Genomic DNA, 23705 nt, shown 5'->3' on the forward strand with positions numbered 1-23705 from the left:
AAAGTGATTCCTTTTAATCAGCCACGTCAGTGTCTTGCTGAAGAAACCTACCCCCTCAGGGTTCTCCAGATGATAACCTCTTCCTTTCAGGTCACCACAGAGTTCCTTTTTGTTTCTCTTATTTCAAGGTAAATATGAGACAGCCAGTTCTCTCCTCTCGTATGCACCACAAGGGCTTTGACCAGACAGAACTAAGCACTCACAACCCGTCTTCCAAATAGGGTTTTTCCACAAGCTTTCCAGCTTATCCTGTTCCAGTCCCTGCTGCTGCTGCTGACTATAAAACTGCAGAACTAATCTCTCTCTCAGAGAAAAGCCTGTTTTACTCCCTCTCTGCTTGCAAAACCATATGACCCCCTTAGAACAGCCAACTGCATTCACAGCCTGCGGCTTCGAACCTACTCCTCTAAGTTCTTTCATCTGTTGCTTTTCAAAACAATCCATTAGTGAAGTCTCTTGGGCACTCTCCAAAGCTTTTGCAAAAGATCTTGGAGCCAGCCTGTATGTCTTGAGCAGAGCTCCAGTATTTTAAATGAGATCTATTTTGAAGTGTTTGTATGTGACCGACACTAAAAAGCCTGCCCCAATTTATCTTCCAAAATCATATCTATAATCTGTCACACCTTAAATCTATGCTATCTCATTTGAGTCCATGCCCTGGGGAAAAAAGACTCTAACCATATATCCTACCAATGCTCTCTTTATAATGTTATAGATATCCATCAGGTCACCGACTTAAACAGGTTATTTAGCTCAGCCAGATTCTTAATTGACATCTGCCTGATTGAGGTGGTGGTGGGGGGTGCGTGGTGTATGGTAGTCGACTTGGAGGGAATAGGGGTTTCACTTCCAAATGACTAGTGGCTCCCAATTTTGGTGGCCCACTCTGAAGTGCCACATCAAGATCAACACTGCTTGGAGGATGGATCCACTCACTTAATGTAGTTTAGGCAGAGTGCAGGGGAGCACCGAATCCAGCCCATCCCAAGACAAGACCACTGAGAACTGCCCATGCTAGTTTTGAACCCATCTTGAATTTTGTTCATCCAACACCCTGTTCATCAATGAAGCAGGTTTAAAATTCCCATTCTTTATAAACTAATCTACCCATGGTTCCACCTCTCCCTACCTATATCTTCAATATCTTCCAGCCTGACAATTCTCCCACATAACTTGACACCACCATTGGTGGCTGTGCCTTTGATATTCAAGACTTTAACCCTCGATTTCTCTATGTAAACCCCCAGCCATTTCTTTTTCCTGAAGATATTCCTAGAGAGTTCCTTGAGCAAAATTTATGCTATACTTTGGCCTCTGGGACACCATGACTGCAAAATGCACTATACACCTTGCCAAGTCTGCTCCACCAGGACCTCCAGGATTTCACCTCTCTCCTACCTTGAAGGATGATGGCAGAGGTAAATGGAGCACCTCCCCTGCAAGTTGTACACCATCCTGTCTTGCCAATATAGCACTGGTTCTTCATCATCTCTGGGTCTAACTCTTCAAACTCCTTCTCCTACACCATCAGGACTAGAAGGCATAATGAAATGTCTAAAACTAGCAGGCTGGGGAATAGGGTAAGAGGAAATCTAAGTAAGATTTTTTTTCCACACAGTGGATACTCACAACAAGCACTTGAATTGCCAAGATGTTGAAGTCTGCAGACCAAGTGTTGGAAAATGGGCTTAGTACAAAAGGATACTTAATCTTGGCATAGATATGATGGGCTGAAGGGCCTGCTTCTGTGCTGTATGACTCTGTGACGAGAATGAACTGCAGTGATTCAAGATTGTGGCTTGGTTAGGTTTGGTCAACAAATGCTGGTCACAGCCACATCCAAAAATTAATAAACAGAGTTGTGCAGTTGCTAACCTTTCTGTATAGTTATTGGGTACCATTGCCTAGTAAATGATAGTTGTATGTTGTTATTCTCTTAAAGCTGCCAACAAGTTCAGAGAAGCGAACTTTGGACTAACTGTAATAAACTCACTCATCCTTTTCTTCACTTGCAGAATGTCTGCACCAAATGTGGAATTGAAACGCCAAGTAGGCCCCGACCCTTGTGGCTTTGTAAGATCTGCAGCGAGCAGCGAGAGGTAAATTTAAATGTGTGTCTGTTTGTGGCTCCCCTCACTCCAGAGAGCTGCATTGCAGAGTTTCTGCTTATGGTCTAGTGCAGTGGATCTTGCAGTCTGCTGTTGTGTGATCATGCTTGACAACAACCATGGTGTGTCCTGGTGAAGGAGAGGATTGAAGGGAAGAGTGGCCCCCATCCCCTTTAACTTGTTCTCATGCATCCCAGTGACGAGCTTCAAGGTGGTGTTGGCTGATGAAAGAGATGTGGATCGAAAAAGGCAAATTTTTTAGTCCGCAGAATAACTGTGCTACAATGGATCGCTCAGGAGCGAACCAGTTAAGGTTCGTGCTTCAAATAATCAATAAGGCAATGCTCCGTGTGATTTCTGTTTGTCCTCACTTTCTGAATTCCGGAGTTGACTAATGGTTACTGAAAGCATTCTTCATGCAACATCTGCAGCCATGTCCACACCTGATGTTACTGATGTTAGGCAGCGCATGGAACTGCAGGTTGATGCTGCTCCCTGCTGTCATATGACAGCTTTCCATCTCATTGAGGGACCCAGATTATGTCAATATGTTACCCAACAATTACATCTTCCCAGCTTTATAAATCAGATTATACCTCTCTCCATCCCCCTTCCCATATTTTTATCAGAACCCTAATGATCCACTCCCTCCTGACATCTTTGCTGAAATGTTAGAATAAGGTAGCCTGATGCCTCATCCGTAGCCAGTTCACACCCACCATCTATCTCCACTTTGGATAGCCTGATTCTTAAGCAATTTGTGAGGTCTAATCTCAAAACAAAGGAACTGAGTTTTAAAATGGGCATATTTTTATTTGTTTTCCGTACCACGGCTGAGAAGGTGAAGGAAAAACACTGGAATCAGACTCTGTCATGATGGTCTAGGCTTAGCAGGATTACAAAAACAGAAGAATAGCCACAGGTGATTGGTGGGAGGGGAAGGGGGGGTGGTTTGAACATTTCATAAATAAACCATATATAGGAACAGATCTAGGCCTTCCAGCCTATCAAGTCCACTCCGTCATTCCATCATAAGCTGATCCATTCTCCCACTCCTGCCTTCTCCCCATAACCTTTAATACCCTAACTATTCTGATACCAAACAAGCTCTGCTATAATATCACCCAACAACCTGGTCTTCACAAACACCAGTGGTAGAAAATTCCAGAGGTTCACCACTCCCTAGCTAGAGAAATTCCTCCGCATCTCTGTTTTAAATGGGTGCCCTTCAATCCTGAAGTTGTGCCCTCTTGTCCAAGACTCTTCTAGCATGGGAAACAACTTTTCCATATATACTCTGTCCAGGCGTTTCAACATTTGAAGTGCTTCTATGAGCATTCTTCTGAACCGCAAAGAGTAAAGCCCAAGAGCTGTCAAACATTCCTCATGCTAATCCCTTCATTCCAAGAAACATTCTTGTGAATCTTCTCCAATGCCAGCACATCCTTTCTTAAATAAAGAGCCTAAAACTGTACCCCATACTCGACGTGAGGGCTCACCAGTGTCTTATAAAGCCTGCTCTTTTATTCCTCTAGATATGATTGCCAACATTGCATTTTCTGCCTTCACCACCGGCTGAGGCTGAGGCCTCTATTCACCCTCGACCCACCATCCCTCTACCTGACCAGTCCTTTACCCAACCTCTACTCACCCCTCACTCCACTCGCTCTGCCTCTACCCACCCCATCCTATACACGCCCCTCTACTGCCTCTCCCCTCAACCTGTTCCTCCCTCTACCCGTCTCTCACCCTCTAATCACCCCTCCCCTACTTGCCCTGCCCCTCCCCTTTTACCTCTTCCCTATCCACCCCTCCTTCTACTCATCCCTCCCTCTAACTGCCCCTCGCTCCACCATAACTTCCCCTGCCCATAACTCCTTACCTACACCCTCTGCCCACCCCTGCTTACCCACCCACTCAGGCCCAGCGCGCTGCCGATCAGCCTTTGCGGACAGCCACCATCTCTCTCTTCACGTGCAGGGCCGAACCAGCCGTCCCTGGGGTCCGCGCGGGTGCAAGCGCTGAAGGCCGTGGCGACCGGGAGAAGTGCGCTCGCGCTGTGGAAGGGCCGTCTGGTGCCAGTCGCGTGGGGCTTGCGCTGCCCGGGGGCCGTGCGCAGCCTGCCATGCCCATCACACCGACAGGAAACCACAGGCGCTCGCCAATCCGCCGCACCGCTCGACAGGTGGGAAAAGTGACTGGTTGTGCGGGGAGCCTTCAACTGGCTTGCCGGCTGATGACATCGACAGACTTCTCGTGTTACAATGGGGAAGGATGTGCAATGAAGAGGGAGGATGGTGGGGGTGACATTACCAAAAAACAGCATCGGCTCTCGCTGCAGGGCGGGCCACCTCTAATACATTTTTGATATGATCTTGCAGGCCAAATATAATTATATCGCGGGCCAAATTTTGACATGTGTGCTCTAGGGTATCCTGCACAAGGACTGAAAAGTCCATTTGCACCTTCGAATTTTGAAGTTTCTCTCCATCCAAATAATACTCTGCCCTTTTACAGGTGGTTATCCTTTTATCCGAGATCCTTGGGATCGGACACTTCTAGTATTCAGATTATGGAATTTAAATGATGGCAGTACAGATTCGCGCGAAACATAAGACCTCTTTATGGAGCTGCACAAGAAGCAATGGCCATCTTTCTTACCCATAATCCCCCACACAGCTGGAACTGCTCTGGGAAATGCAGAGTGGTTCCAGTTGCAAGGGGGATTATGAATAATGAAGGCCGACATTGATGTCACATTAAGTCAAAAAGTGATGCACCCTGTTGGGTTCTGCCATGCCCTTGTCTGCCTCCTTCCAGCTTGGCTGCCATTAGGCTGCTTCCCATCATCTGGTCCCTCTGCAACAGCTCGGCTGCCAAGGGACCTCCCATCACCTGCTTCTCCCTCAGGCCCAGTTTTTGCTGCTGCTCAGGCTTCCCTTGGCTTCTCTCCCTCCAGCACCACCTTCTCCTCGGCGCTGCTCACTTCTTTCCTCTTTCCTCCCATGGAGCTCAGCACCCGGGTCCCTTAGCCCTCTGGCCCTGGCAGCTCAGTGGGCTCCTACTCTTCTTGCCCCCGCTGGGCCTCCATGCTTTTCAAGCCACTTTCTCTCCTCACTCTCTCCCCACTCGCCCACCCGAGTTGAGCCGCTGCTCTCTCCCCACTCACCACTCAAGCTGCATTCTCTCCATGGTAGAATACCTGAAAATATACTGTACATTCAGTAAAAAAAATGTTCAGTTTTCAGAGGTTGTCGATTTTTGGAATCACAAATAGAGGGATGGGAACCTGTATTCCTGTATCAAAGAGCATGACCATATACTTCCAACATTGTATTTCATTTGCCACTAGTTTTCTCATTCTTCTAATCTAAGTCTTTCTGCAGCCTTTCCATTTTCTCCTCACTATCTCCCATTTCACCTAGTTGTATCATTTGCAAACTTTAGGTACAAAGCCACTTAGTCCCACATCCAAACTATTAACATACAAGATAAAGAGAAATGGGCCCAACATTGACCCCTGCGGAACACCAGTGGTAACCAGTAGCCAAGTTGAGTAGGATCCCTTTACTCCCACACTGTTTCCTGCCAAGCAGCAATGCTGTACCCATATTTCCATGTGCTCATCATATTATTAAGCAGCCTATTGTGCAGCACCTTGTCAAAGGTCTTTTGAAAATCCAAATAGACAACATCCACTGCATCTCCTTTGCTTCGCCTGCTTGTGGTTTCCTCAAAAATTTCCAGTCGGTTTGTCAGGCTATATTTTCCCTTGATGGATCTTGTCATGCTCCTTCTAGGTACTCCGTAACCTCTTACTTGACAATTCACTCAACACTTTCCCAACCACTGATGTTAGGCTAACAGGTCTATAATTTCATTTCTGCTGCCTCCCTCCCTTTCAAATAGCAGAATGATATTTGCAATCTACCTTTATCTACCTTTCAGCTTCCCAAGCAGTTTCTCCCCGGTGATCGTGACTGCACTCACCTCTCTTTTCTGACACCCTTGTAAGTCTGATCTACTGCTAATGTCTTCCACAGTGACGAATGATACAAAATACTCATTCAGTTTCTCTGCCAGATTCTTGGCTCCCATATTATTTCTCCAGTGTCATTTTCTATCAGTCCAATACCTGCTCACCTCTTTTTGACTCTTAATATACTTAAAAAGGCTTTTGCTATGCTTTTTTATATTATTTGCTAGCTTCCTTTCAAAGTTTATCTTTTCCTTCCTGGTTCTGTAAGCATCTAAAAGCTGCCCAGTCCCTCTAACTTCCCAGTAATTTTTACTTCCATGTTATGACCTTTCTTTTGTTTTTACTTTGGCTTTAATTTATTTTGTCAATCACAGTTGTGTCATTTTTCCATTCAAATATCATTCTTTGGAATATTCCTGCCCTGCATCTTTCTTTTTGCAGGAGCTTCAGCCCTTGCTGCTCCACTGTCCTCCCTTCCAGAGTCCTTTTCCAATCAACTTTTGCCATACCTCTGTAGTCCCCCTTAATCCACTGATGGACTGACACCTCCGATTTTAGTTTTTCCCTCTCAAACTTCAGGGTGAATTCTGTAATATGATGGTCACTGCCTCCTAAAGTTTCCCTTACCTTCCACTCCTTTATCAACTTCCGTTCATTAGATAATACCCAATCCAGAATTCCATTTCCATGATCGGCTCAGCACAAGTTGTTCTAAGAAGCCTTTCTGAAAGCATTTGATAAATTCTTTTTCTTGGGATCCAATACCAACCTGGTTTTCCCAATTAACTTGCTTATTGAAATCCCCCATGACTATTGTAACATTGCACTTTTTGCGTGCCTTTTCTGACTTCTATAGTTTGCACAACACATTCAGGCTACTGCTTGGAGGCCTGTAGACAACTCCTGTCAGGGTCTTTTTACCCTTGCAGTTTTTCAATTCTACCCACAGGGATTCTATATCTTCTGATCCAATGTCTTCTCTCTCCAAAAATGTAACTCCAATTTTAACAAGCAGAGCCACCCCACCCCCTTTGCCTACTTTCCTGTCCTTTCAATAGACTGTGTATCCATGGATCTTTACTTCCCAGCTGTGGATTTATTTCAGCCATGGCTCCATGATGACCACAACGTTCTACCTGCTAACTTCCAGATGTGCGATTAGATCATCAACCTTATTTCTTTTTCTTTTTTAATATTTTTATTATATATTGAAATTTCACATCAAAAAATACAGAGTACTTAAGGATATATTTTAAAAGTCAAAAAGATACATTTCACATAAATCATATAATTTCATCCAAGGTACCCCACATTTTCAATCAACAAATTATATTGTATTAATATTTTATTATTATTATTAAAAAGGTCTAAACCCACTACCAAAAAAGCAGCTGTTTGGGCAAAAAAAGAAGACAAAATTCTTATCTGAGTAATAAATTACTGCTCCCTCTTTACTCTCAACACTTCTCCCTTCATAACAAATCAAAGATTATGAAAGTAAATCAAAAAGGCTCCCCACAGTGTTTGAAAATTTGAATTCAAATCAGAAATTGAGCACCAATCTTCTCTAAATTTAAACGTGATATGATGTCATGCAGCCATTGAGTGTGATGAGGCGGGGTAACATCCCTCCATTTCTTATACTGCAGGCATTTAATTACAGACCTTTATTGCTGTATTCATCACCCTTTTCATTTTTGTTTCCAAAGTACCCCAATTAAATCCTTAATCTTACACTTACAATTTTGTCCTATTAATTTCCTTCATCACAGTCTCACAACATGGTGTATCTACTTGTTTATTTTGTGCCCTATTTACTGCCCTCTCATTCTGGTTCCCATCCCCTTGCCAAACTAGTTTAAACCTAAATTGAAAACTAGTTTGGTACACTACAGTTCATTTTGTATTTTATAGCTACTTGGATCTCTCTTCTAATAATTAATTGCATGTGTCTGGTATACCCCATGTCTTCCACACCACCTTTGCCCTATATCCCTTAATCCTAGTGAGTGCCTGGGTGGGCAGAAGGGTATGTGGGGGTAGTGGAGGATTTGGGGTGGTAGGGTTGCAGTTACTCTGCCAAGGCAATATCAAAGATTGGTTCCATGCTTTTTGTGGTGCTTAGCAATGATTTGAAATTAAATGCAGAGACCATGATTGAGGAATTTGAAAATGATACTAGTAATTTAACAGAGAGGAAAGGACTAAAGTTGTATGCTGCAGAAAGAGCAACGGGCCGATCATGTTGGAATGCAAGTGACAAATCAAATACATTTCAGAAAAGTGTCAGATGAGACACTGGGGCACACAATCAATATCAAGACATTGAGAAGTCAAGAGAAACGGAGGCTTCTGTGGGATTGACACATGGATGAGCTACTTAAGTAGGCTCACTGGTTATTTGCATTAAGACAAGAGTGGGGCAGTTGTGCCAGAAATGTACTAAACATTATGCCACACTAGAGTATTTTGTACAATTTTGATCTCAACTACTCAAGAAAAAATTCAAGATTCCTTTATTGTCATGTATTAGTGCAGAAGATGTAATATTACCTGAAATTGCCTGCTTCCTGCTGTAAGGTAAACAATTTCAGGTAATATTACATGAAATTGCTTCCTGCCATAAGGCAAACAAAGAGTCACCATTCCTGTTTCCCAGCTCTCCTTGCAATAAGAGGAAGAGAAGCTAAGGAGAGTGCCTTCGGTGTCTCTGTGTCCGTGGATTTGCCTTCAGCACTCCCACAGTCTTTGCAGATGCACAGGCTCCAGTTCAATCCATTGACTACCCAAGATCCACATCCAAACCTTCGACACAATCAGGAAGCATTCAGCACCCGAGGACCTTAGGAGCCCTTCTTGCCCTCAGCACCCTTCTAAATCCCGGCTCCAATACCTGGTTCACACGAGCCAGTCTCCAACACCCTGCAGCCCATGTTGGTCCCTCAACTGCATTGCCCGCAGTCTATGTGGGTCCCTCAGCCGCTGAGCCCTTGCTAGTCTGTTGCCATGGTCAATGTTCCATCAGGTCATCTTCTTTACTTCTCCTTCTCAACGGGGGGTGTTCCTAATACCCTTTGCTAGTACACTGTTCCCCAGAGTCTGAAACGCCTCATGGTTGCTGCTGAGCACAAGCAATGCCATCTTGGGCACAGACCCCAAGGTTGCAGAATTTTAAAAAACACTCTTTGCTCCTTTAACAGGCAGTTTAAAGCTTGTATTGACTGGCTTAGGGACCAGGCAGTGGAACACTTTGGAGGAGTGCTGTGTCTCCGCTCTCCTGAGACCACACCAGCAGCAGTGCTGGCATTTCTTTTTAATGACAGCACCAGAAAGAATCCAGAGGAGATTTAGGAAGATCTTATCGTGCCTGGAAGCTTTTATTGATGAAGAATGTCCACTTAAACTGGAGTTGCATTTTTTGGGGGAACAGAAGAGGATGAAGATATATTTAATTGAGATGTATTATGGAAGACTGAGGCAGAGATCAGCAATAGGGAAAGGATTTGAAAAAGTTATGGTGGGGATTTGAGGGAAAACATTTTCATGCAATGAGCAGAGGGCATAGAAAATAGAACCCTAACTTTCAAGACAAAACACTGGGAAGTGGAAATACCTTAAAGGTCCTATTTTTCCCAGCATGGACTCAGTGGCCTGATTGGCATCCTTCATGCTCTCTTTCGATGATTTGGGTGGCATATCTGCCCCTGCTCTATTTGAATGTGAAGCCTCAGGATACCTTCACAGGCACAAAACCCTCAAGTGAAATCTGTGTGGATTAAAAGAGTGTGGAAGAATTTTTTTTTTGGTTAGTCAGAATAAAAACACAAGAAAATAGGAGCATGACTGCCATGTAGCCCCTCTGCCATTCAGTGATTTACACGGGCCACTTGTACACCAGATCCCCATAGCCTTCAGTTCTCCAATCTCGCAAGAATGTATCCATTTCCACCAGGCATACTTTTATTGATTTTAGCTACCAGAAATTCCCACCCTCTGCGAAAATAAATTTCAATGTTATTTCATTTTAAATGTGTCCTTTTTTTGGTAGCTATATCCCCTCATTCATGACTCTCCCAAGAGTGAAAACATCTCCTCTGTCACATCCCCAGAGGTTTTTATATGTCTCAGTGAAGTCACACCTTATTTATCTAAACTCCAAGGAATGCATTTCCAACCTGTTTTTCCTCTCTTGACAGGAATTGCCACAGGACCTTACCTTTTCCACTGCTATGACATCCTTTCTTTGGGTAAGAGGGCCTAACCTGTGCCCAGTAAGTAATTCAGGTGTGGCCTCAGCAACATCCTGTCCAAGTGTAAAAGATCTCCCTATTTTAAATTCCAAATTCCTCATGATGAAAGCCAAAGTACAGTTTTGGTTTTTTAATTACTTGGAACTGCCTGCTACATTTGTGATACATGCACTAGAACACTTGGATCCCTCTATAGTTTATTTATTTGAAATTTCCTCTCCATTTAGATACTCATTCGTCTTTTGATTTGTCTTACCGAAAGACAAGACCTCACATTTGCCCACATGACACTCCATTTGTCAAGATTTTACTCAATCTGTTTGTATTCTATTTCAAAACCACGTGTCATGCCCTTCCACATATTTTTAATGCCTTCTGCAAGGAGGAGCAGTTGGAAACTTCCTGGAAAGCTCACACTTCTTTCTCCTTTCTCTCCCTCTGGTAACCTTTTGAAGTATTCCCCACCCCTGCTGCCAATTGTCTGATTGTCTTGGATAACTCTCATGAGTCCTTAGTCCTTTTTTTATGCACAACCTCACACCTATTCCCAAACCTAATGGCTCTTGAGTCCACACTAATCAAATCGAAGTTACCTACAGAATCCTTGATAGGGAGGGGGGAATGCTGGTTGGTCAGTTGGGTGTCTCCTGGATTCATCCCCTTCCATTTCACAGGAGTGAGGTGAAAAGAATCTGGATCGTGGTGAAGGCTCAGAGGGATGGAGGTAGGGCCTTAATCCTGATTGCACAGATGAGAAGGTCTGAAGGTGTTGGCTACTGAAAGATGAGGACAATTCAGATTTCAGATTTAATGACAAGAGTACATGCATGGCAACACATACAACCCTGAGATTCTTATTCCTGCAGGCGAGGCTGAATTACCACTTATTGGTAAAGCAAAAAAAACTGTACACAACATAAGTATACAAATAAAGAACTGTAAACAGATAATGAATGTAAACAAACTGCAATACAAAGAAATTTAAAAATTTTTAAAATTAAGAGACTTTTTAAGAGTCTTTAAATGAGTTTCTGATTGAGTTTATTGTTGAGGAGTCTGATGGTGGAGAGGTAGCAGCTGTTCCTGAACCTGGTGGAGTGAGTCTTGTGGCACTTGTACCCCTTTTCTGATGGCAGCAGTGAGAATAGAGCATGTGTTGGTGGTGTGGATCCTTGATGATTGCTGCTGCTCTCCAATGGCATTGTTCCTTGTAGATGCTCTAGATGGTGAGGAGGGTTTTGCCTGTGATGTCCTGGGCTGTGTCCACTACGTTTTGCAGGGCTTTATGCTCAGGGATGTTGGTGTCCCCATAACAGACAGTGATGCAGCCAGTCAGCATACTTTCCACCATACCTGTAGAAATTTGCCAGGGTTTCTGGTGTCATACCAAACCTCTGCAAACTCCTGAGGAAGTAGAACCACTGACATGCTTTCTTCATGATACCCATTAATGTGATGGGACCAGGAAAGATCCCCTGAGATCATGAATCTCAAGAAACTAAATTTGCTCACCCTCTCCACCTATGATCCCCCAGTGATCACTGAATTATACACAAGGTTTTCCCTTCCTGAAGTCAACAATCAGCTCCTTAGTTTTGGTGACATTGAGTACAAGGTTGTTGTTGGTGTACCATTCAGCCAAGTTTTCAATCTCCCTCCTGTATGGCTTTCTTTCCAACCCACTACCGTAGTATCATCAAATTTGTTGATGATTATTATTGACATACCAAACCACACAGTCATTGGTGTAAAGTGAGTAGAGCAGGAGGCTATGAACGCAACCTTGTGATGCTCCGATAATGGTGGAGATTGTGAAGGAGATATTCTTACCAACCCTTATTGACTGTAATTTGGAGGTGATCCAATTATACAGTGGGGTTTTGAGGCCCAGGTCTTGGAGTTTGCTGAGGGGATGATGGTGTTAAATGCCGAAATGTAGTCTATAAAGAGCATCTTGATGTATGCATCTTTGCAGTCCAGGTGTTCCAGGGTTTTGTGTAGAGCCAGTGAGGTCCTTTAACACAAATATTTTAGCACATTGGGCTCAATTTCGGGTGACCTTTTAGAAACTGTGGCGAGTGCCAGCGGTTTTTCTGATTGAAATTTGCATTATGTTCAAATGCTGCAAACACCTGGTCCAGCAGATGAACACAGCCCCAACAGAGAATAGCCAGTAAACAAACAGTAAAGGCTTCCCTGTCATTTGTCGGGACATTACAAGACCATGCCAAAATCTTGTCACATACAGTAAGAGTATTCTTTATCTTGGTATTTGGCAGATTTAAATTAAATAGAATTCTTAGATTCCCCTGAGAATTGAAGCTGCCACATTAAGAATGGGTCAGTATTGCAGAAATTTATGATGGTCTCACTACTGTAGGGAGCAACACTTGTACCTGCAGGAGTGTACCGCCGGCCTACTGCAGGGGGCAACACCTGTACCTGCAGGAGTGTACCGCCAGCCTACTGCAGGGGGCAACACCAGTACCTGCAGGAGTGTACCGCCGGCCTACTGCAGGGGGCAACGCCTGTACCTGCAGGAGTGTACCACCGGCCTACTGCAGGGGGCAACGCCTGTTCCTGCAGGAGTGTACCGCCGGCCTACTTCAGGGGGAAAAGCCTGTACCTGCAGGAGTGTACCGCCGGCCAACTGCAGGGGGAAACACCTGTACCTGCAGGAGTGTACCACCGGCCTACTGCAGGGGGCAACGCCTGTACCTGCAGGAGTGTACCACCGGCCTACTGCAGGGGGCAACGCCTGTACCTGCAGGAGTGTACCGCCGGCCTACTGCAGGGGGCAACACCTGTACCTGCAGGAGTGTAATGGGACAGGACAACACCTGGCTGGCAGTCAATCAGTCGGCCTGAAGGGATCAAGCCCCACCCAGTCGGGTGTCAATCACCTTCTGGGATATAAGCCTGTGCCGGCCTCCCGAAGCTCACTCCGAGTTACTACAGCTACAGCCAGCCTGGCTCTGTGGAAGTCTTTGTGGATTAAAGCCTGTTGTACAGTCTTTACCTTGTGTGTGTCTGATTCTGGCTAACAGTGCACCACAATTTAATCCACAAAATTTTCCCACGGCTGCCATGGAAAATCTCCCAAGCGCAGGGAGCCTCTAAGTTGACCCACGCCACCCGGAAGCCCAGACACGCTTCAAGATCTGGCAGCACGTGGTCGAGGCAATCATCGAGTCACACGAAAGCGGCATCCTGGACTCAGATCAAAAGAGGTTGGTCCTACTCCGGTCAAAGCTGGGTCCCCACACCTTCCAGGCAACAAAAGGCTGTTCCACATACAAGAGTGCTATGGGCACTCTCGAGAACTTGTACAAGCCCCTCATGAATGCGGTCTGTGCAAGGTACCTCCTCAACACTCGAGCCCAGCAACCTGGGAAGACGGTTGAGTCTTACTCAGACATCTGCGAGAGTTGGCCCGACCGTGTCTGGCTGAACCCGGGGTAGGTGCAGAGGAGGTCGAGAGGCTGATCCAGGACGCCTTCATTCAAGAGCTATGCTCAAGTACCATCCGCCAGAAGCTGCTGGAAGACAATATCTATGCCCTAACCAAGACAGTGGAAGTGGTCCAAACCTTGGAAGCGGCAGCCCTGCACATCGAAGCCTTTGATTCCAGATTTCCCCAGGCTCCCTCATGCCCCCCTCACACTACAGCTGCAGCCCCAGATCGAGCTGGGGAGGAAAACAGCCCCAGATCGAGCTGGGGAGGAAAACGTCGCTGCGGCAGGCACCTGGCGCCCCTGTAAGTACTGTGGGTCCTGGTGTGGGTCAGACCGATGATCATGCCAAAACTGCCCAGCTAGGAACCAGTATTGTTCCCAGTGCGGCAAGTAAGGCCACTTTGCTCAAGTGTGCCTCTCAAAACCAGCTAGCAGCTCTGCGGTCCTCTATAACCTCCCTACCTCCCCCGCAGACCCCTCCACATGCCGGGCGGCGCCATTGTCCCTGCTACGACTTCCACTTTCCTTGACCTTGACGGTGCAACAGCTGGCCCTGCCAGTGACTGTTGCAGTGTGTGCCCCGAGCACCTGGACCAACCCTCGCCAGCGCCGCTCACCAAGAACTATAGAGATGTCACTTCCGGCTCACGACGTGAAATCACTTTTGGCTGATGTAATGACGTCACTACCACCGGCTGTGATTACGTCACTTCCCCCGGCGCAATGAACACGGCTGGGGAAGGAGCCCAGCCATGCAGCGGGCCCCCACATGCCGCCGCCATCTTCGGCCAGGCAGCGGCCGACACAGAGGGCCCCCGACGACGTTGAGAATAACGTGGTCAACACGGGCGGTGACCAGGCCGCCCTACCGATGTTCCCTATGCCTCCGGGTGCCAATAGCTGCTGCAAGCCACACCCCACGACCGACGTGGTCAACACGGGCGATGACCAGGCTGCCCTACCGATGCTCCCTGTGCTTCTGGATGCCATCGTCTACCACACGCCACACCCCACGACCAAAGTTGACATGGTCAACACGGGCAATGACCAAGCCGCCTTACTGACACTTCCCACGCCTCCGGATGCCATAAATCACTGCGCACAACGGGAGAGCGACAGCTCCGACTCCAAGATGGTCCTGGCTGCAACCACGCTGACCAGGGACATCCCTCATGACCTTGGGCGCTCTATGATGGACGTGCAAGTCAATGGGCAAGTAACAAAGTGGCTCTTCAACAGTGGCAGCACCGAGAGCTTCATTCACCCGAGTGTGGCCCACTCTCTGAGATTAAAAGTCCACCCCGCCACGTGCTCAATCGTCCTTGCCGCCAAGGATGAGACTGTTGGTACCCTCGGGCGCTGCTTGGCCAATATAACTGTGGGAGGGGAGACTTACACAGAGTTCAGGCTCCTGGTCATGCCCAAACTCTGCATCCCAGTCCTCCTGGGCCTAGATTTCTAGTGCTATCTGCAGAGTGTCACCCTTGCCTTCAGGGGGGCCCCAACCTTCACTCATGTCACACAGCACGCCAACCTACCAGCCCCGGCCAACCTGTGGCCTCTCCATGCTGCGCATCACCCCACTGGCGCTCTTCCTACATCTTGCACTAGGCTGCAAGCAGATTGCCGCCAGAAGTAGGCACTGTTGCGCCGCAGACAGAGACTTCATCAAGGTGGAGGTGCGGCGACTCCTGATGGAAGGTGTCATAGAGCCCAGTAACAGCCCTTGGAGACCCTAATCCTGGTGGTCAAAGGGGGAAGTAAGCTGAGGATGGTCATGGATTACAGCCAGACCATTAACTGGTACACCCAGCTGGATGCCTAACCCCTGTCGAGGATTGCCGACATGGTCAACAAGATGGCCCGCTACTGGGTTTTCTCCACTATTGACCTGAAGATGGCATATCACCAAATCCCCATCCACCCAAAGGACAAACCCTACACCGCCTTTAAGGCAGACGGGCACCTGTACCAGTTCCGCCAAGTTCCCTTTGGGGTCACGAACGGGGTCTTCATTTTCCAGCGGGAGATGGATCGCATGGTAGACCAGCACAAGCTGAAGGTGACATTCCTGTATCTGGATAAAGTCACTATCTGCGGCAGTGACCAGCAGGACTACAATGCTAACCTGGAAGAATTTCTCCAGACGGCCGGGGAGCTGAACCTCATTTACAACAAGGAGAAGTGTGTGTTTAGCACCACCCGCCTCACCAATTTGGGGTACATCGTGGCCCATGGAGTCGTCGGCCCAGATCCAGAAAGGATGTGGCCATTAATGGAATTACCTTTCCCCTCCATGCTAAAGGCCCTCCACAGGTGCCTTGGCCTTTTCTCTTGTTACTCGCAGTGGGTCCCGCACTGCTCGGACAGGATCTGCCCACTGGCCCAAGCTACAACTTTTCCCCTCCCACTTGAGGTGTAGGCAGCCTCATCCGCATCAGGCAAGACGTCGCAGATGCCACGATGCAGGCTGTGGATGAGGACTTCCCCTTCCAGGTGGAGAGCGATGCCTCTGAGGTAGCCCTCGCTGCTACCCTCAACCAAGAGGGGTGCCCTGTTGCTTTCTTCTCCAGGATCCTCCATGGCTCCGACCTAGGGCATTCCGCCATTGAAAAGGAAGCCCAGGCGATTGTGGAAGCGATCCGCCACTGGTGCCACTACCTGGCCGGCAGGAGATTCACCCTCCTCACGGACCAGCGGGTCATAGCATTCATGTTTAACACTACCCACAAGAGCAAGATCAAGAATGACAAGATCCTGCGCTGCAGAGTTGAGCTGGCAACCTACAGCTACGACATCCAGTACTGCCCTGGGAAGTTTAATAACTCCCCTGATGCCCTCTCTCACACCTGCGCGTCTATGCACGACGACAGGCTGCAAGCACTGCACGAGTCCCTCTGCCATCCAGGTGTCACCAGTGGCGGACATTAAGTCCCAGAACCTGCTGTATACCATCAGGGACGTGACCAAGGCTTGCCGGGTCTGCGCAGAGTGTAAACCCCACTTCTTCCACCCCGCCTCTTCCACCCCGCCCCAGGCCCATGTCGTAAAGGCCACTCGGCCCTTCGAGCCTCTCGGCATGGACTTCAAAAGGCCCCTGCCTTCCACGAACTGAAACGTCTACTTCCTCACGGTAGTGGATGAGTACTCATGCTTCCCTTTCGCTATCCCTTGCCCAGACACCTCCATGGCCACCGTCATCAGGGCCCTGGGGCAGATCTTCACCATGTTTGGCTACCCCGCCTTCATCACAGCGACCTGAGGGTCTAGTTTCATGAGTGACGAGCTGCGCCAGTACCTGACGACGGGGGGAATTGCGACCAGTCGCACGACGAGCTATAACCCGAGAGGCAATGTGCAAGTGGAATGCGAAAATGGGGTGGTCTGGAAGACTCCTCCTGGCTCTCAGGTCAAAAGGGTGGGCAGTGGAAATCTGGCAGTACGCCCTGCCCGAGGCACTCCTTGCCATTCGGTCGCTGCTGTGCACAGCTACCAACGAGACCCCTCATGAACGTCTCTTATTCCCCAGTAAGTTGGCAACTGGAATGTCCCTCCCAGCATGGCTCACGTCCCTGGGACCGGTGCTCCTGCATAAGCAAGTTCGGACACAAAGGCTGAAGCCCAGGTTGAGCAGGTCCTCCTCCTACATGCAAACCACAACTATGCCTATGTTGGGTTCGGCAGTGGCAGAGAGGACCCCGTCTCAACCAGAGACCTGGCACCACCAGGAGCACCCACCACACCACGCCATCCTCCAGCCCAGGATGATGCTTACCGGGCTTTAATCCCCATCCCCAAGCAGCTATGGGACACGCAGGACCTCCTTGACCACCGGGGTCCACTTCAGCCCTGGAAAACGAACCTACTCCCCCCCCCCCCCATCCATCCAATATGACCCTCGTGTGTTGACCCCAGACACCCTTCTGCGCGGCACCACACCAGTCACACAGACCCCTGCCACCAGTTCCCTCCGACCAGTGACCAGGAGCCAGTCCTATGACGGTCACAGAATCCCCGGCGGCCGCCGGACCATCTCAACCTGTAAATATTGTGTGTGTATAGTGGGTGTGATTCCTTGTTACTGCGCACCCCCCCTCCCTTTAAAGAAGGGGCTGAATGTGGTGGTACACCACCGGCCTACTGCAGGGGGAAACACCTGTACCTGCAGGAGTGTACCGCTGGCCTACTGCAGGGGGCAACCTCTACCTGCAGGAGTGTAAGGGGACAGGACAACACCTGGCCAGCTGTCAATCAGTCGGCCTGAAGGGATCAAGCCCCACCCAGTCGGGTGTCAGTCACCCTCCGGGATATAAGCCTGTGCTGGCCTCCCAAAGCTCACTCTGAGTTACTGCAGCTACAGCCAGCCTGGCTCTGTGGAAGTCTTTGTGGATTAAAGCCTGTTGTACAGTCTTTACCTTGTGTGTGTCTGATTCTGGCTAACAGCGTACCACACAGCCTATAAAGAGAACTTTCAAAACCCATTCCATATCTCTATAAATTTTTAATTGAATCTTGCTATGTCCCATATGTTTCTGCACAATGAAATTTTAATGCTCACTTGTCCTTTGTCATGTGTGTGAGGATGTATTCATTAGACCTCAGTATAGTGATAAATAATTGATTTTAAAATTGTGTTTTGCATGTTGTCACCCCTTAAAAGAGATTGAATTCATCCCTGGGGTCATCAAGCTGCAGAATGCATCAGTATTGCAGTATTGGGGTACAGATGAACATCCCATTACAGATTTTACAGATCACTGCACAAAAAATTTATGTGGAAAAATAAATAAGTAAATAATCTTTCAACTTGCACTTGACGATGCACATGCTGATGGTACGGCTTCATGATGTGGAAAATTGCTCTAATGATGGTCATTAGATGCAGAGATCACCTATGTATCACAAGATAAATGCATGTTTTATAAACTCATCCACTAGAAATCACAATTATGGAAATGGGCTGTTTGTCCCAACCAGTCCGTGTTGGCAGGTTTTATCCCCATGAGCAGGAATCCTAATCTGGTGTATTCTCCGTTCTTCCTCTTATTTGTATATCTTCATTTTAATCTTCTAAATGTTGGCATGGTCTCTGCTTTGAGGACATGGTGATGCTCGAGCAATACTTTCCCCAGGCCCTCAAGGGTGTGTGTTAATCTCATTAACTCACAGCCTGGTTGCAGTACAGAAGCAAGACATTTAGTAACACTACTCCAGAGATGCCTTGCAACTCCATAAATATCTTTTTTGATCCTGCTGTCGGTTGCTGTTTGCATGGTCTCTTTTTTTTCCTCACATGTCAAAATCATGCTGATGGGTGGGTTAATTGCCTACTGTAAATAGCCCCTACTGGAGTGGATAGCAGGAGAGTTGGGGTGGGCTGTGGGGAGGATAGTTAGTTGATACGTGGCAAGAGTAACAATATGATCATTGTCGAACAGCCATTCTCAATCTTTTTTTGACCACGGCATCTTTAGGATTCGACTCAAAATTTATGGGCCCCTTCTGCTGTGAAGCAGGCAAGTTCAGTTGGTTTCTTCCATACATCTACCAACTACATAAAAAATAGAAAAAAAAAGTTATGGTTTCAGTCTGTGGCCCCCAGGCCTAGCTGTGTGGCTCCTGATGAGAATAGCTGGTGTAGGTGACTCATTGTAGGTTGGTGCAGACACAATAGACTTGAAGGTCCTCTGTCCAGACTATAGATGTCAATAACTGCAGCTCGCTGCCAGAATAACCAAAACCACTGCTGCATGTTTTCTTCTTTGGCTTGGCTTCGCGGACGAAGATTTATGGAGGGGGTAAATGTCCACGTCAGCTGCAGGCTCGTTTGTGGCTGACAAGTCTGATGCGGGACAGGCAGATACGGTTGCAGGGGAAAATTGGTTGGTTGGGGTTCCCCAAACACAGAAAATGACAGTTCGGTTCATGCTTTTCTGCCATGATATCTAAATAACCTCTTTCATCAAATTAACACTTGATATTTTCACTTTTTTTTTCCCATATCCATATGTATAAAGCAAGGCCATACTAGTGAACCAGCCTCTATTGCCTCAACATGTGGGAGTCTGAAAACTAAATAAAAATCTAACTTTACATCATTGACAAACCTGGAAATAGTATCCTTGATTCCCCTTAACCAAATCACTGGTATTGCTTTTTAATAGCTGTTATCCCAACACTGATTCCTCTTGGTCATAAAAAGCTGCTGTATCTGCTAACTTACTGTGAGCTGTGAATGGGATGCAGAGATACAACAGTGAGGTAGACAGGCTAAGTGAATAGGCAAGGATATCAGATTTGGATTTTACTGTGGCAATGTGTTATTGAATTTCTTCTTTGGCTTGGCTTCGCGGATGAAGATTTATGGAGGGGGTAAAAAGTCCACGTCAGCTGCAGACTCGTTTGTGGCTGACAAGTCCGATGCGGGACAGGCAGACACGATTGCAGCGGTTGCAGGGGAAAATTGGTTGGTTGGGGATGGGTGTTGGGTTTTTCCTCCTTTGCCTTTTGTCAGTGAGGTAGGCTCTGCGGTCTTCTTCAAAGGAGGTTGCTGCCCGCCAAACTGTGAGGCGCCAAGATGCACGGTTTGAGGCAATATCAGCCCACTGGCGGTGGTCAATGTGGCAGGCACCAAGAGATTTCTTTAGGCAGTCCTTGTACCTTTTCTTTGGTGCACCTCTGTCACGGTGGCCAGTGGAGAGCTCGCCATATAACACGATCTTGGGAAGGCGATGGTCCTCCATTCTGGAGACGTGACCCATCCAGCGCAGCTGGATCTTCAGCAGCGTGGACTCGATGCTGTCGACCTCTGCCATCTCGAGTACTTCGACGTTAGGGATGTAAGCGCTCCAATGGGTGTTGAGGATGGAGCGGAGACAACGCTGGTGGAAGCGTTCTAGGAGCCGTAGGTGGTGCCGGTAGAGGACCCATGATTCGGAGCCGAACAGGAGTGTGGGTATGACAACGGCTCTGTATACGCTTATCTTTGTGAGGTTTTTCAGTTGGTTGTTTTTCCAGACTCTTTTGTGTAGTCTTCCAAAGGCGCTATTTGCCTTGGCGAGTCTGTTGTCTATCTCATTGTCGATCCTTGCATCTGATGAAATGGTGCAGCCGAGATAGGTAAACTGGTTGACCGTTTTGAGTTTTGTGTGCCCGATGGAGATGTGGGGGGGCTGGTAATCATGGTGGGGAGCTGGCTGATGGAGGACCTCAGTTTTCTTCAGGCTGACTTCCAGGCCAAACATTTTGGCAGTTTCCGCAAAGCAGGACGTCAAGCGCTGAAGAGCTGGCTCTGAATGGGCAACTAAAGCGGCATCGTCTGCAAAGAGTAGTTCACGGACAAGTTTCTCTTGTGTCTTGGTGTGAGCTTGCAGGCGCCTCAGATTGAAGAGACTGCCATCCGTGCGGTACCGGATGTAAACAGCGTCTTCATTGTTGGGGTCTCTCATGGCTTGGTTCAGCATCATGCTGAAGAAGATTGAAAAGAGGGTTGGTGCCAGAACACAGCCTTGCTTCACGCCATTGTTAATGGAGAAGGGTTCAGTTATTGAATTTAGTAGAAAAGAAACTGGGTGGAGTATTTTTACATGCCAAAGTAATTGACATATCTTTTAGTGGCCTGGGTTTCATTGTACATAAATCACTGATAATCTTTGTTCAAGTTAATCAAGCATACAGTTCGTTGGCTCATATTTAAAGAGGATTTGAGTACAAGAATGGAAACAATGATAATCATTATTGAACCATTTGATATCTAACATTTACTGTATTCGTAACACTTACATAACATAATTTTGACCAAATCTCTGCCTGAAGTTAAATGGATTTAATCCTGATTATTCAAATAAGTGTTTTCAATGTGCAAAAGAAAGAGGGGCTTTTTTTTTCCATTCAGTGTGGTCTTGTGGAAAAAGTGGAAAGGTTTTGGAATGAACTGAGTTTATTATTATTGGAAAATTATGAAGATAAAGATACCAAAGGATCCAAGAATATTTTTTATTTGGAGATATGAAAAGGATATAAAATTTAAATTGGACAAATACCAAAAAAAAATTAATAGCAACTGCAAAGAAATGTCTAGCGATATCATGGAAAGAGGATAGAGAAGTGTTATTAAGTAATGGTATAATGAGATGTGAAATTGGATACCTTTGGAAAAACTTACATATAGTTGAAGGAATTGAGTTGAAAATTTTTATAGTATTTGGAAACTATATATGGATTTTATGGATAATTTTCCATCCTCCTCTTCTACCTTATCCACTCCTCTTAATTAGTAATTTTAATAACAATTAATGATTATCTAATATATATTAAAAGGTAAGTCTTCTTTTCTTTTACTTTTGGGTGGGATGGGGAGAAAATATATAAAAGTACTTTTTTTTGATCATTGGCTGTGGATATTTGATTAATGTTTTATTAATTTTTTCATATAATGATGCAAACAATTAAATAAAATTTAAAATAAAAGAATTGAGACAATGCTGCAATTATATAGGTCCCTCATTTGGGAAACTGTGTCCAAATCTCCCCTCCTAAGAAAGTATATATATTTGCTATGAGGGAGTGCATCAAACATTCTCTTTTGATGGTTGATGGAAGATAAATAAAGCCAACTGCATTAATTTGAAATGAGAAGTTCAGCATATGGTCTTCATTGAAGCAGGGCAGATGCACAGTCGATGTTTCCTCTGGCTGGCCAGTCTGGGACTTGAAGTCACAGCGTCAAAATAAAGGCTGTCTTTCATAATTCTGCAGCACATAATCTCCAGCAAGTGCAAATTCTTTCTAGAGTCCTGATATCCCACGTCCATTTAATTTTCCTTCATATCTATTATCTTTGCAAAATCCACATTGGTTTCATTCAGTTTTCTTTTCATATCAAAATATTGTGTCAACTGCTTCTTATTTTGGCTTCATCTATTTATTTAGTATGTTTGCAATTAACTAGCTCCATCTGTCTTTTTGAAAATTATTAATGTATTTGCCAATTCTCTGCCTTCTGGTACAAATCAACAGTCGCTCAACCCACAAGAAGCTGGTTAGGGTGGTTGTTAATTAGAGCTGGGGATTTAACTCATTCAAATGTCAAAGGTTTCTTTTGTTGTCATGTGTGCTATCTTTCAGCAGGAGTATTCCTCTGGGCATCTGATAAAACTGACCTCTCTCTTACTTGGCATTTCCCCAATCACACACCCTTCCCTTCCCATCGGATAGAGGCCTACGATCACTTATCGTCCTGGCAAGTAGCTAGAGTGGAGTTCTTCCACCTGCAATTGCAATGCCACCCATAGTGTTTCCTGCTGAGTACACCAATAGGGTTAGGAGTGGGGAAGTAAAGTCTTGGAGATAGAGCCTCAACTTTTGCAAGCCAGCTTGTGCCTCACACATTCTGGTTCCTGTCCCATTGTGTAATGATTTATAGGGCTTCTATTTCTGATCCTATTTTCCTTAGGATTCTTGATTTTACCTCTGTTGTCTAGCTTTCCTTGTTTTTCTAACTTTCCTTGTAAACAATTCTGAAACTTTTTTTGTTCATAGTACACGCACCTTCCTCTCATTTTCCACATGCCTTTCCTAACTCCCTGATTTCTTGGTCCTAAGTGGAAAAATGTTTATATTGACAAGCTAATAATTATTTTCCCTTGAATTAGAATTTGATAGAATAATTTGATCTTGCTAAATAAATGTTTTCGCTCAACCCAACACAGGTCTGGAAACGTTCTGGGGCTTGGTTCTTTAAGGGTTTGCCAAAACAAGGGCTCCCGGAACCGATCCCTGTTAAGAAGCAGAATTTACAGGTGGTCAAGGGAGAACATCCTTCACAGGAACCTCCTGGTCCTGTGCAGAAACCTTCCCACAACGTGACTCAGAGCAGAGGTAAGTGAATTCTGTCCTGAACAAAATGCCATTG

At 46.3% G+C, this 23705-nt stretch overlaps 1 protein-coding gene across 1 annotated transcript in view; it reads left to right on the forward strand.

The window, feature by feature from the left end:
* LOC138759952 (rabphilin-3A-like) overlaps positions 1 to 23705 on the forward strand; it is a 156356-nt gene that overhangs the window by 37457 nt on the left and 95194 nt on the right. Inside the window, exons 4-5 of the mRNA XM_069930426.1 lie at positions 2016 to 2099; positions 23503 to 23671. Coding sequence (XP_069786527.1) covers positions 2016 to 2099; positions 23503 to 23671 — 253 coding nt within the window. The remainder of the gene's footprint in view (positions 1 to 2015; positions 2100 to 23502; positions 23672 to 23705) is intronic.

This window comes from Narcine bancroftii, chromosome 4 (assembly GCF_036971445.1).
Source record: "Narcine bancroftii isolate sNarBan1 chromosome 4, sNarBan1.hap1, whole genome shotgun sequence".
Classification (NCBI taxonomy): Eukaryota; Metazoa; Chordata; class Chondrichthyes; order Torpediniformes; family Narcinidae; genus Narcine; species Narcine bancroftii.